This window comes from Ammospiza caudacuta, chromosome 4, assembly GCF_027887145.1.
Source record: "Ammospiza caudacuta isolate bAmmCau1 chromosome 4, bAmmCau1.pri, whole genome shotgun sequence".
NCBI lineage: Eukaryota > Metazoa > Chordata > Aves > Passeriformes > Passerellidae > Ammospiza > Ammospiza caudacuta.
In genome coordinates, this window is record NC_080596.1 from 61,366,461 (window position 1) to 61,381,547 (window position 15,087).

At 41.6% G+C, this 15,087-nt stretch overlaps 1 protein-coding gene across 1 annotated transcript; it reads left to right on the forward strand.

Moving 5' to 3' along the window:
• The first annotated feature begins 8,493 nt into the window (after positions 1-8,493).
• Positions 8,494-11,205, forward strand: CYTL1 (cytokine like 1). The gene is made up of 4 exons (XM_058804123.1): positions 8,494-8,728; positions 8,835-8,879; positions 10,231-10,359; positions 10,579-11,205. The coding sequence occupies exons 1-4, from the start codon at positions 8,594-8,596 to the stop codon at positions 10,660-10,662; spliced, it is 393 nt and encodes a 130-aa protein (XP_058660106.1). The 5' UTR covers positions 8,494-8,593; the 3' UTR covers positions 10,663-11,205.
• Positions 11,206-15,087: the final 3,882 nt, after the last annotated feature.

The following is a 15,087-nucleotide window of genomic DNA, read 5'->3' on the forward strand; positions in this document are numbered from 1 at the left end:
GTATTTCCTCAGGATTACTGGGGAATTGGGAATGCTCTTTCCCTCTTGTGCACTCACTCCTGCTTTTACCTTTTTTGGGCTATTTATCTGAGAAACAAAGAACATTTAAATTTTCCCTGCAGACTTTAGCGTGACTTCACTCTTGTGTGCTCTATATATATGTATATCAGAAGGACACTTTACATTTCAAAAGCAACAGTTCTCAGTTTTTTGAAGACAGCTGCTTATTTCAAGAGGGCTTCTCATTTGCAAGGGTAGCCTCAGCTCTCAGCAAGAAAGATCACTGCAATGATATAACTAACTCTCATTGCTGATAAGATTGCTTTTAGCCCAAATGCAGTTTGCCTAGTTTTCAGCTTGGGAAACTTCTCTAAATTCTCCAGTGACTTTGCCAGCTAGACAACGACAGCATCAGAATGTGAATCACACCATTTGAATGGGCTGATTGTGAAATAAATATGAACAGGAACAGCAGGGGGTAGCTTTTCTTTAGCAGTCACAATTTCCTTTTCACTATATGCCCTTAAAATGCCCAGGCAGACCATTAGCAGAGGGAAAGATTGATAGAATTGCATTTACATCTTAAATCAGGCCAAGTTCTCTCTTCCCTAGCCACAACCCTTCCAAAACATCAAACAAACAAACAAAACAAAACAAGAAAAGCTGCAGCCAAATAGAAAGGAGGAAAATAAATGTTAATTTGATTAGCCTTCCAATGGAAATTAGCTTAATGGTCCAAAATTAAAGGTGTAGATGTTCAAGACTTTGGCTGGTTCTACTCATGAAAGATATGTCTCTCCAACTAGAGTGATTCTTCATTCAAAATATTTCTCTTTGTGCCATCCCTCAGTGCTTTCCTCACTACATTACCCAGCTGTAATGTTGTCTAACTCTTGTGTCACTACTTCTTGTTTCTTTTGGGAATAATTATAAACCAAAAGTTTATAAAACTGTGAGAGTAAGTAACCACTTCTGCTGAGGAAGGCCCCTGAGGTAGCCTTGGCTTGGCCACCACCCAGCTGGTGACCATGGGCACACATCCCTGGCCTGGCACCTGCTGCCCTGGGCTCCCCACGGCACTGCCCATCCCAGGGCTGGCTTAACCCAGAGCTGGGCTCTCTCTGGGAAGCTGCCTGAGAACAGCCCTGCAGTCAGGAGGGGCCTGTCCAGCGCCTCATCCCTGCAAATGTTCTCAAAACTACCTGTGAGGATGACAGGGTGTTGAAGATTGTAATGCAAGATGTTTTCGATTACCATCTGTACGGCAGATTACCTTTGTCAAGTGGGCAGTTTGCCTTATCTCTCTCTTTGAGTGACCACAATCACTCCTCCCTCAGGAGGGGACATCTGATAACAGAATATTGAATGTCACTGCATGACTTATAAGATCTAACATCCCATTGTGAGATGCTCCGCCCAGAGGGAGGAGCCAAGCATTCCTAACTGGATATAATCCAGAGGTTTTTGAAACATCCACACTGGCTTTTCTCCACTGGATTCCCCAGAGGAATAGTAGTTGTCTCTTCTTCCACAGGATCTTCAGAGGAAGAATACGTCCTTCTCTACAGATCCCCCTTGCTCCAACAGAACCACACCTGGCACTTCAGGAGGACTGCAGTCACATTTCCAATTGGACTGCCACCAACACCCTGACCCACAGGGTGTCAGGTTGGGTTCTGACTCTGTCAGTGCTGTTCTAGTGTACTGCATTGTTTTATTTTATCCTTTATTTTTTTTCTTTTCCCTATTAAAGAACAGTTATTTTCTGCTCTCATATTTTTTGCCTGAGAGCCCCTTAATTTAAAATTTATAGCAATGTGGAGGGGTGTGGAGGGTTTACATTCTCCATTTCAGGGGAGACTCCTGCCTTCCTTAGCAGACTCCTGTCTTTCCAAACCAAGACACAGGGCAATCTCTGGGTGTACCCACCACAATCTCCAGCAAGACCCACCACAAGCTGCAGTCTTATTCTCATAGCAAACTATCAGCTGTACCATGTATGTATGCAGCTACATTCCTTGTACCCTCAACTCATTCTCTCCTTAGTCATCCCACTTCAACAAAACCAAACTAAAACCATACTTGTAGGGACACTTAGCCAATATGTGATTCAGAAGCAAAAGAGATCCTTTTTCTGTTTTATTTTTATCAAAAGAATTTAAAACAGAAATGCTGTTCAGGTTTAGGTGGCAATTGCATCTGAAACACAGTCTGTTGTTAACACCAGTTTCTGACACTGTCTGGTATTTATTTTTCATTTGTTTCAAGGCAAGCTGGCAGAACAAAAATACAATTACTAAGTTTATGGATTTCTTTTTTAATAAAATGAACCTCCATTCATTTTCATCACTTCTGGATATTAGCAAGTAGAATAGATCCTCAGCTATTCCCCTCTATTTTATACATTCATATTCCTTAGAAGAGTATTTTAGCTGTACAAGGTATTTATCACATCATTTGGTTTCAAGGGACTGACAAAGCTCTGAATCTGTGTTGTGTCACCAACTCACAGGACTCCAAAGGTTTCTCTGTGAGAAACAAGAAAAATTGTGACTGATTTACTCTTACTTCGGCTTCAGGGCTTTTGTGCTGCTAAGGCCAACTGAACTGAACAAGTTTTAATCTAAAGTGAGAATGTGGATCCACAGGAGTCTATGACTTGTGTTACTGATTTCAGAAATGGCAGGATTTCTTCCACTATGCTTAGTTATAAAACCTGAAAGCCGTGTTCAGGAAGAAAGCAGAACTAGGAAACCTGATGTATTGTGTGGACTTGTACTTTGCCTTCTCAGCTAGCTGAGACGAGAATTTATGTTACCTTGCAATTGCTGGGAGTACTGTTTGTATCCAGAAACAGTACACACAACAATATAAGATATGACATTTGCAGTTTTCTAGGCAAGAAAAAGTAGAAAACTCTGCCTGCTAGCATGCTAAGCAGCTACTAAAAAGCTCTTGTGTAGGCAGTGGTTCAGCAAAGTCTCTTTGCATTCTTGTTTGGCTTGGATTGGATTGTTATACAGAGCTGCACTTTCAGTCTCATCAATTATTTCCTTCAGTGACATAATTGTTCTGAAAGGTGCTGCAACACCAGTCCTAAAAATTATAGTCCCTCATCTCCTTGCATATTAACCACAGTGCAGACAAGAGCTCCTTGGAGGGACAGCAGAGAGCTTAGACCCTGCATTTTTCAACATCTGAATTCCCCAGGGGGCTCGTATCAGGGACAAATTTGGTAGATGAATACATTTCTTTCTATCACCTCCAGTACACTCCTTGGTGGCTGACATAATTTTTCATCAGGAGGGTAATCAGGGAGGGTGGGAAGCTGACCAGCAATGATAAGACCGGGAGCTATCTGCCACATTTGCTTGTGAGAGAGAGAGAGGAGGATGGAAAGCAAGGCACAGCAGGAAAGTGCGAATAACTTGAAATACTGCTGCTGTAAACATGAGCAAGGCTCCCTCCTTGAAACCCTGCTATTGTAACCCTGACTGCAGTGTTAACAAAGAATGGTGTTAGCTTGGGGTAACTCACACAGGAGTGGTCCCAAAGCCCAGGCAGGGTCCAGACAAGGCACTTGTGTGTTCCTAGACAAGGCAGCTCTGCCATGGCCAGGGAGAGAGGCAGGCTGAAAGCACCACTGTTATTTCACTGGAGAGGTCTGCAAGTTACTCCAACCTAAAATTGACTTTTCTTAGCGAGGCGGTGAAGGCTTAAGCCTCTAAATCCTGCATTACTTGAATCAATAGGCCTTGCAGTCACTGAAAAGAGTATCCCTGACAAGGCTAAACCACATAATCTCCGTCTCCCTGGTGCTGATGGCCGAGTTCCCACAGTGTCTCTGGGAAATACCATTATCCCATCATGGAGACAGCAGCCAGCACAGAGACAAGCCAGGCAATGCCTGCACTGCAGTGACAGACACTGGTGTGGACATCTCTGTGCTGTCCTGGGCTCTGCCATCCTCCAGAGCACCCTGTGCCCTCTGGGTGCTGCTGCTGCCCAAGCCCCTGCTCTGTTGCAAATGTGGGCTGGGCACTGCCTGCAGAGAGGGCTGGTCAGCACAGACTGTGCAAATGTAACCGGTCTGAGGCAGCACAGGGAAGTGATTCCTGTTCTCAGCTCTGCTAGGCTGTCCTGTCTCTGCCCTGGCCCACAGGACTCCCCATTTCCTTACTCAGTGATGTTTTCCTTCAGGGAATGTACCCAGTGCAAGGTTTGTGCTAGCAAGACCAACAGATTTCAGGACACCTACTTTCTTTTTCTGACCCAGATGGCTTTACCTGCTTCTATAACTATTTTGTGTAAGAAAAGGCTATTGGGCAGTAGCATTAGTTTCCTCAATATATATGTAAATTTTTTAAAATAACAATAACAGGAAAGAAAAAAGAAGCCTCTGTCACTGAGTAAGGAAAAAGACTTTTGCTTAATTATCATGGAGAAAGGGCATTGCAGCACCAGCCCAGAGACAGCTCTGAGACCCTGCCTGCCTTGCCCACTGCTCACAGCTTGGCCACACCACACAGATCACCAGCAGAATCTTACTGCTGTCAAGGAAGAGAAAACAAAACAATGGATGGGGTGAACCCCAGCTTCAAATGCAGGCTCACAGTGCTGCCACACCAGGCTTCCCTCTGTGCCAGGAAAATGCCAGTGCTGTGCACCAGCACCCGCAGATTCAGGAAAATGTGAGGTTGCACAAACTCTGCACTGAATTCCAGCTGATGTTTATGGAAAGCCTCAGCAAAGTTCGCTGTTGTACAGCAAGGGAAAACATGACAAACAGATGAGACCTTACCAAAAGGCCAAGTTTTCCAAAAAGTCTTGTCCTGAGCTGGAAGCTTGCAGAGCAGTTAATCCCTGCTCTGAAGCAAGAAGTGACACCTTCACCACAGCAAACAGCTGAGTCACTTTGGGCTTTGAGGTGCTGCTTAAATACACGGGGATTTCTCTGTTTTACTCTTTTTATGTTCTACCTTTTCTATTTTTCAATATAATCAGAAATTCATTTCATGAGGTGTCTCATGACAGCCTCCAACAATCTTAAAATCAACATTTTTATTAAGCAGTTGGATTTTGGTATTAAGAAATCAGCAACTTGCAAGGGCTTCTAACAAAAGTTGGCGGACACCCTGGTAGACTGCTCAAACATGGGAGGAATTTCTGGCTGCATAGTGAGTCCCTAGACTTTTAGAATAATATTATTGGTTGAGTTTTCAGTAAATTGGAAGCAAAAAGACAACATAGTCAAATTTTTCTTTTAATAAAAATATGTCATTTTTAATAAAAATGATAGTTATGTCATTGTAGGCTTCTAAGTTTCTTCTCATCCCATGTGTCTGCTTTTGCTATGGAATATTCCTGATATAAGAGTAAATAAGTGCACTGTGAAGAGCACTCAGAGATGTGGTGACACCATCAGCCTCAAGGGTTAAGGCAAAACTGTGAGAGTGGTCCCGAGCCCTTGAAGCCCCATGCTCACTGAAAGAAGAGCATGATAAAGATGTGTCTGTGCTGGAGATATCCCCAGAGTGATGGTTGTAACAAATATGGAGACACTGACTGATTCCTGCTGTGCTCCCCGCTAATGCCAGCCTGAGCATTGTCCCATGGACTGGAAGGGCTGTAAACAGCAGCTTCTCCATAGAGGCAATCCTTAGGCAAATTTTGACTATAATATATTTTCCCCCTTCCCCCCCGTAGCTCTAAATTCCATTTCCATGTCCGTTTTGAATATTGCCTGTAAGAGGCTATTAGCCTTTGTGAAGAACAGCTTGTGTTTCCCTGTTAAAGACCTTCTCTGCCCAAGGCGGGGAATGCACCAGAATTAATAAGTGGCTTTGCATAAGTGACTGGATAAAAACAGTCACTGAAAAGATTCTGGAGGGCTTTGGTAGCTGTGTATCTGGCTCACAGATGTGCCAGGTGCCCCAGACTGAAAGGACTGCCAGTGCCTGGTGTCACTTACAAGTTCTCCTGAAGACACCTCTGAACTTCTTAGAGAAAGAAGAAATTATTTACTCATACCTGGATCATAAATGGAATGCACTCAGAGATCAAGGATAATCTTGCTGATGAGCTACAAATAGAAATAACTGAGAAGAAAGTATTTGTTTAACTGAGTTGCAGATTCTGCACGCTGAGACAGGCAGTAGTGCTGATGAGATACTGGATATTGGATAATACTCATTTGGGTCAGAGTCAGCTATGCAAGTAAATCTGGCCCAGGGAAAAGATGTGGGTGAGGAAATTAAATTCCAGTACTTTGTGTTTTTTCAGGGGAAAAAAAAAACCCTACTGTTTCTGAGGGTAGCTGAGCAAAACTCTCACAGCAAATTGTCTCAGCAATTTTTCCCCTTAACAAAATAGCTATTTGGGGTAGGGTTTTGTTGTGGGGTGAGGTTTTTTTGTGTTTTTGTTTGGTTTTGGTTTTTGTTTGCTTGATTTGGGTTTTTTTTTGGTTTTTTTGTTTGCTTGTTTTGTTGGTGCTTTTGGTTTGGTTGGGTTTTGGGCAGGGGGGGTTTGGTGGTTTTTTTGGTGTTTTTTTTTTGTTGTTGCTGTTGGTTGGTTGGTTGGTATTTTTTATTTTTTAAATTTGATTAAGTGTTTTGGTGAAGCCTGGATCCAGTCTTTGCTTTCCTAAGTCATCCTTGGCAGCAGCTGGGTTGCTGACTAGTAGTACTGGGAGACCATTTATGCTGTTCAGAAAACTGCTGTTCTGGCAGAGCAGAACATTTTAGCAGCTTGCCAAACATGACTGTGATAGAAGGATAATATTTCACTCCTACCTTCAGCTATTCTTTACAATCACAGCAATGAGATGGTGATTAAGAGTCTGTTTCTTCCCCTGCAAGGCTCCCAGGCAGTAGGATCCTTTCCTTGGACTTGTTTACATTGATGATCTGGCTGCTTGGGACCCTCTCAAAAGCCTACCTGTCTCCCTCTGGCCTCTTCACTGACTTGTCCAGACAACTCTTCCCAAAAATAGGATCCAGCACTCCTAAAATTCCCACAGCCAGGACTCCCAACTTTTCTTTCCGCTCCAAGGATCTACCACTTTAACATTCAGGAGCACATGTTGTTACTAAACCAGCTGGTTTTTATGAAGGCAAAGAAGTGCATAACAAGACAGTAATATACAGCCCTGTTCTCCTGCTTCCCCCAGGTGTTTTGATGCATTTAACTCAGAGTTCTCTGTAACATATAGAGTATGTCTTTTCTCCAAAACTAGTTTTACCACCTTAAAATGAATCTTCCTGGTGTACTACAATGTCAGGGGACTGCAGTACTTCATCAGATACTTTTTTGTTTTAGTTAATACCTTATTAAAATCTGAATTTAAAAATTTGGGGGTGGCATAACTTTCAAAATAACCAATTCTTCATTCAAGGGTACCTCCATTTTACGGGACAATTAACATATAAAACAACATAGGTTCAGCTTCAGGCTTGTATCCCAGCATCTGGATTTCTCAGCTCCGTCTGGAATCTAATAAAAGAACAAAGCCTCATAAATTCAAGCCAGAAAGCAAAATAACTTTTATACTTTTATCAAAGCCATATAGAGAAGTATTCACTTTGCTTGAGACTACAAATATATATGTACATGGGTCTTCCAAAGCAGCCATCACAAGCACTACTGTTTGATTGACAAATTGGGAATAATAGAATCATAGAATGGCTTGTTTTGGAAGCAACTTTAAAAATCATCTTGTTCCAACCACACTGTCACAAATGGGGACACCTTTCACCAGACCAGGTTGCTTGCTCAGAATGCAACCCAACCCAGCCTTCAACAATTCTGCAGATGGGGCATCCACAAATTCTAGAGGTAACCTGTTCCAGTGTCTTACCAACCTCACAGGAAAGAATTTCTTCCCAATATCTAGCCTAAACCTACTCATTTTCAGTTTGAAGCCATTCCTTGTTGTGTCACTCCCAATCCTTGTAAAAAGTTCCTCTCTATATTTCTTCTAGGCTTCCTTCAAGTACTGGAAGGCTGTAATTAGGTCACCCTGATGTTTTCTCTTCTCCAGGCATAAAAATTCCAATTCTGTTAGCCTTTCCTCATAGGAGAGCTGCTCCATTCCTTTAATCAACTTGATGGCCTCCTCTGGACTCACTGCAACAGGTCTGCGTCCTTCCTGTGCTGGGGAAGTTTGCTTTTTGGAAGGATTTCTCTCATTCTGCAGCCAATTCAGGGAAGAGACAGAATTAGCACCTATGACACTTTGAGAACCCAGTGCTTTTCCTTACACGTATTTCTGTTGTTTGAGGTGCTCACTAGGTTGTTTTCCTTCTGGAAAGAAAAGAGCCAGTGGTGTTTGTTTTGGTTACCCTCATTCCCTCTTTCCCTGCTCTGGGCAGGAGAGCTCTTGCAGCTCTGCCTCACAGGCTGGCAGGAAATTCAAGACGGCAGTGAGCCGCTGCTCGGACCACCCCCAGGCTTTTCTTCCTGTTGATGCAGGAGACTATTTAATTGAGGGCTGATTTGTCCAGCTTACTCATTGATACTCAGCAGTACCTACCTAACCAGTGGGAGTGATTTTTTCCCTCCTTCCCTTCCTCCTCTTTTGGACAAGCTGCCCACCATGAAGATGCTGCTGCTGCTGGTTGCTCTGCTCTCCACTGCCAGCGCAGCCCCTCCGACCTGCTACTCCAGGGTGCTGTCTCTGAGCAAGGAAATCACTGAGTCCTTCAAGCAGCTGCAGACCTCCACAACTGTGGTGAGCCCACCTCAAAACTGCTCCTGCACAGACGCTGCAGGTTGCCACTTTTGAGAGCGACTTCTCTCCAAACAAAATCTCAGTGAGCTTTTCCTCCTTCCCGCAGGACTCGTGCGTGGGGACGCTGCCCAGGCTGTACTTGGACATACACGTAAGTCTGCACACTTTTCTTACTGTTGTGCAGGAAAAGCCGTCAATAAAAAGTGAGAATAACTCTTAATATTATACCTCAGAGGAGTGATTTAAAAGGATGTTTAAAAGTTTAATTAACTAGGTAGATGAGTAACAAAAAAAAAGTTATTTTGAATCTTATTATTGTCCCAATGGACTTTCTGAGATTTTACTTGATTAAAAATTTTAAAATTAGGAAATTAATGTTTTTTAAGTTATTACCATATGCACACAATTAATTTACTGTGACAGAGCCTTTTCAGAAGTTAAGTAAGTGCAAACAAAACTTTGAATAATAGTGTAAAAGAAGAAATTTAGAATTAACTTTCTTCACTCAATAAATCTACATCATTTTATATCCTGAGTGATTTTTGGCAGATAGTTTTAATAAAAAGCAATGCAGGAATACCTTGCTGGCTTTTTCTCTTTTAAAGAACTACTTGTTAAATACAGAAAGAAAAAGTGTGCCTGAGGATATGGAAGTGTGATACTGAGGGAAAAAACAAACCAGTAGTTGTCTCCCAGCTAAGAAAAAATAGATACTGCACACACAGTTAGTATCCTAGTGTTCTGCAGTGGGGTATTTGATACATTTTGCTTCTTTTTCCAGTGTTCAACAGAGTAGATAAAAAATAGAAAATATCAGACAAAACAAATTTCTGACACTTTTTTTCATAAGCAACTACACCAAGTCTCGTAATTCAGGACTCTCTAGATCCCAATTCCAGAGCTGCTAGTGTCTCACATCATGGCAAAGACCAAGGAATGTGATTCCAGTGCCTCAGTTTCCCTGGCTTTAAAGCAAAACTGGAATATTTATTTGCCTGCTTCACAAGGACATTGTGAAATTCATGTTGTCTGTGTTTTAGTTTGATAACACAAAGTCTGAGGTAAAAATTGCTTCGAAAAAATCAGGATTGGTCACAGTTCCTCCTATTGTACAGGAACAGAGGAATCAGTCTGTGAGACCTTGATAATCTCTTCATCTCCTAAATCAGGTGCTCTCTAAAAAGTGAGAGAGTGCACCTATTCTGTAGAATACTCCACCTACTATGGGAGCAGATTTGATTGCCTTGGAGCTGCTGCATGTGAGAAATTAGCTGGCAGACTAAGACTGTATACATGCAATTTTCCAAGCACTTATTTGGACCAAACATCTTTGTTATAAAATACTAATGATTAATTTGCCTGACTAAAGGTTGCACAGATTACATGTACATAGAGGTAGGAATTCAAGGTTCCCACACAGCAGTAAGAAATTTGGAAGTGGTGGGCTTAACATAAATCTGTGTTGTGCAGGGTTACACAGACCTCTTTTGCGTGCTTTGCAGAATTACTGTGTGCTGGCAAAGCTCCGTGACTTTGTGGCCTACCCTGGCTGTGACAGAGTGCCTGAGGTGAATGAGCTGAAGGAAAAAGCCCGGAGCCTGTACACCATCCTGATCTCCTACTGCAGAAGGGTAGGTTAAGATGCACCAACAGGGACAGAGTCCCTGCTTTTAGCCCTGCCTGTCTCCACACCGTCCCCTGATCACCAAAACTCAGGCCCTGGCTTCTCACTGTGCTGTCTTCTGCCTTCCTCCTTATAAATCTTACTCTTCTTTTTTTTTCTTTTTTTTCTTTTTTTTTTTTTTTTTTTTTTTTTTTTTTTGTTGTTGTTTTGTTTTTTGTTTCTTCAGGACCTGGTGTTCCTCACTGATGACTGCAATGCTCTGGAAATTCCTATTTCACCTCCCATTGAACACTCCATCACTGAGAGCTAAAAGACACTTAACCTAAAAGTTTTACCTGGGAAAGTTTCAAGGAGACCAAAAGTATCAAAATATGTATATGCAGTCTGTAGCATTAACAACTAAGATATTTTTCAAGCACACTAGCAATATAATCTCAGACCTACCCATTTTTCTCTGCCTTGGCAGGAAATGAATTGCATGCCTTGCATACCTACTGAGCTGCTAGGGAACCTACCATTAGGGAGCAGTTTTTCGTTTGGCAAGGTACAATATTGCAGCTCAGCCAAATGTATAAAGTATGTTTTGTTTAAACATCAGAAACTAGATTTTTTTTATTTTTACTCTTTTATGAATAACTAGACTCATATATATATATATTCTCTCTTGACTTAGCTGTTTTTCTTGTATTAGATGGGCATGGAAGGGACCATATTTGTTTTTCTTAGAATGTTTGATAGAAGGAGAGTAATGCTGTACTGACAGATTTCTCTGCCTGTATAGCTCATATGTATATATATATCTTGATAGTTTTTGATGTCAGATTTGTAAGAATAGAGGTGAAAGAAACATGTCTCTGTGGAAAACTAAATAAAAACAATCTTCTAATCCAAGATGCCTGTGTTGCAATATGTCTTTCAAGATCAAGCTGAAAGTGTCACTCTTATAAACTTACTTTTCACAGTCACTTGCAAGTTGTTTTTCCCAGCATAACCTTTTTTTCCATAGCAATGCAAACTTTGTTGTGTCTGCATGCTTTGACACAACAAGTTGTAAGTTTCTACTAGTAGAATTTTTCTATAATAGAAACAATTTGTTTGATGAAATTAGTGCTTTGTTTTTAATAGTATTTCTGGGTTGTGAGATAAATTCTGAGCCAGAGGCTCAGAAAGCCTATTAAAATTTTAGATAGTTTTTTGAGACATAACCCATATAGTTGAGCCAGCAGGATTAATAAAATTTCCAGACAGTAACTCCAAAGTCATGGGTGTCTTCAGCATGTGCAGCGCATGAGACCTTCACAACCAACAGGTCTTTGGCATCAAGAATAGAAAATATCTTCCCCATATTCTTGGAAGTAGCTGTTGTTACCTCAGAGAATCCCTTCCTTTCCCCAGTGCAAGTAATTCCTCTCTCTCCAGAATAGTATTTGTTAACCATTTAAATACAGCACCGCCAGCCCTGGTGGCTTAGTCAGTGGTCTCACCACGTTTCATAAAAACCTCATCTTCCATAACTGGGTGTTTGCACAACAATCACAGCTCCTCTACTTGACATCCTGATGGTACAAATCAACATGTTTGACAACTGTTATGTAAATAAGTGAATAACAAGATTAATTCAAAGCAAAAAGAGTGCTGGGGAGGGCAGGAAAGGGTTTTTCTTCATTATGGAATCACCTTGTTTTGTTGAAACTACTAGTCTGATTTTAGCAATAGAAACTTTGACTGTGCCTTTGAATAGAATAAGGATGGGAAAATCTTCTTCCCCCTGTACCAGGAGAGGTACATGGGGGAAAAGTAAACAAGGACTTTTCTTTCCAGTTCATTTCAATTTTAAGTGTACATTCAAGGAAAATGCCTATCAGACTTCGTAATTCCCTCTTGAAGATTAAGTCATCACATGCTAACGCTACTAATCCTTTAGATGAGCCATTCTGCCTGCAGTGGTTTCACTCCAGTGTCTCTGCAAGCATCTGGTAAGAGACAGTAGCAACTCAGCAAATCTGATCTAGTACCAGGCTGAACTCAAAAACTTACACAGCTCAGACAGCCCTACTATCAGGAAAATCATTGCTTGGTTTGCCTTTCAGAACCCTTCTCTCCAAGCCAACAGCCTCTGTACAACACCCAACACACTCTAGAGATACCAATACCTGTTTTTCTGCATGACCTGGACATGCCCAAGGCAAATTCCTTCCACAACAGCCACATTCTGCAATAAGGACACCTCATATTGGCAGGTAGCCTGGTACCCACAGAAGGAGTGTGTAAGCACTGGCAGGTCCCTGGATCAAGGTAGAGTTGAACCATTTGCTGTCAGACTCCACGTTCAGATTTTTGCTCCCTCTAACCAGGGAGTGAGATTCCTCCTGGGGAAGCAAGCAGTGCTGGAATAACATGAAGTTCTATCCATTTCCACAAAAGTACCAAAACCACATCACAGCCTCTGTTTTTCATATCTTTGTACAAAGCCAGCCAGAGATGAACCCTACAAGAAAGTGTGGTGCAGTCACCACAGGCCGTGGTGCTTACAAAGCTCACCCAGGGACTGCACAGTACACATGCCTGAAACTGGCTGCAGAAGCTGTTAATTTTGGGCTGTTTTTTCCACCCCCGGATGTCACAGGCTTTAAACACTGGCCTGTTGTAAAGCTTGTGTTGTCACTTGGCAAGCAAACTGCAGAGGAGGATGTGTTTCCTCTCCTGCAGAAGCTCATATCATAGTGCCTAGAACCAGACCCTGGGTGAACGTGTAGGTAACTGTGGCACTTCTGCCCCTGCCGCTTTCCTGTCCCAGGGACACACACTCTCTGAAATTGAGTATTTGACGGGGATTTTCTCATGGACCTTCTCAAAACTCCTCTTTTTCTTTATCGAGGGTAATAAGCCTTCCCTAGACATTTTGATGAAACATGTGAGCATAACTCCAGATTTCTCCCATGATGTTCCCATTCCTACAACCATCTTCCAAATATGTTTTCACCTGTTTCAGGCTGATTATTTCTGTGAAGAAAATGTAACCTAATTTATTTAGTACTAAATATCTTGCAAGAAATCTTTGGAATTGGAAACAGAACAGAAATCATTGTTTTATTTGCACTGTTTAGCTTTTTCATGACTGACAGGGACAGACTCTGCAGTGCACTCAGCCTGGCTGCTTACCAACAGCTCTGCTCGGCACTGGTACATCCGCGTTCTGCAGAAGCTGCAAAAAGCAAGTTGGTGCTTTGGGGACTGTATATATTTGAATGGATTTTAAAAGCCTATCCCTGTTTGCAGGTGTTGTATATTTTATTCCCAGAATCAGGTTTTTCTGGTCGTTGGTGGGCCTTGATAAGTATATTCCCTATGGCTTATGCTGTGACTCTCTCTACATCTCATATGACATTTTTAATGGAAAGTGTGCTGAGAGCAAAGCCCTGCTCTTTCAGTTCACAGTAACCTCCTGTCATTCAGACTGTCTTAATAAGATTTGTGATTAGATGAAGCCTTTTTATGAACAATGTATTTTGTTTTCACAGTCCAGCGACAAAAAATCCCCACTGATAAAGGGATATAATACACTTGTAATTTGGCAAGAAAACATCCACCCCTCCCTTTCAGTACAACATAAGTTTATCAACTTTTTAAGTCACCAGGTATATAAGGAGCATTGGAGCCATTCATGCAGCTGAGCATTTATTCCTGCAACACAGCAGTCCAGACTCATTAGGGCTCTGGCCAACAAGGGAGACTGTGGAGGGATTAAGAAGGACATATTTGTTGTAATGTGCCAACTGGCAGCTTGCCTAGTTATTGCAGAATTTTACTATAAGCACATCATTAAGAAAGTGCACTCAGTTTGTACAGTGATTAGGGAAGAACTGTAGAAAGACAAAGCATCTGTTCTGTTTTCTTGCCTGCTGAAGGAAGTTTTTTGGAAGGAGCAGTCAATCCTAGGAATAGGTTTTCTTTTGGAGACTTCTCTGGCTCTGCAAGAAGCCTCACTGAAGACCTGCCCTAGGACTGCTAAACTCTCCCTTATATTATATGGAATCCCAAGATCCTGGGTACTCTCTTTGCAAAGCTATTAAAAATATCCATTTCCAATTTTGCAAAAAACCCACAGATCAATTTTACTGGAACCAGCTCCTTTCCCTTCTCTTTTTTTCCTAGTCAAATTTGCTTTCCTTAAGTGGGCACTCTGATCACTTAACTCCTCATACACTGGGTTTTGTGAAATCAGGAAGGATGGTAGACTTCAAACAAATAATTAGGTCATTCAGGGTGATGAAGTTCCATGATGATGATGATAGAATGTTATTTGCTAGTAATTAAAGTGGTACAAATACTATGGGGTTTTTGTTTGGTTTTGTTTTGTTTGTTTGTTGAGGTTTTTTTTGTTTCTTTTTTTTTTTTTTTTTTGTTATGAGAAGGGAAAGCATTAATGCAGCATTGGAGAGGAATCTGATCTTTTAGGCTGTACACTTTGAGAAGAGCATTGCTTTGTCCAAACACCACATTTGGAAGTGCCCATTTTTCCATTGCACCATTTCCAATGCTTGAGGTGTTTGCAGGTTGCCTTAAGAAAATTTTGACATAGATTTTCCAAAAATTTGCTACAATGTTAAATTCTGGTAAATAGTATTACCTTAAAAACATTTATCCACTGTACTTGGACCAGTACTTTTATCTTCATTAAAATCTTCTCATTTTTTGAGCGTATGGCACTGCAAGTGAAAATTACAATGGGCAA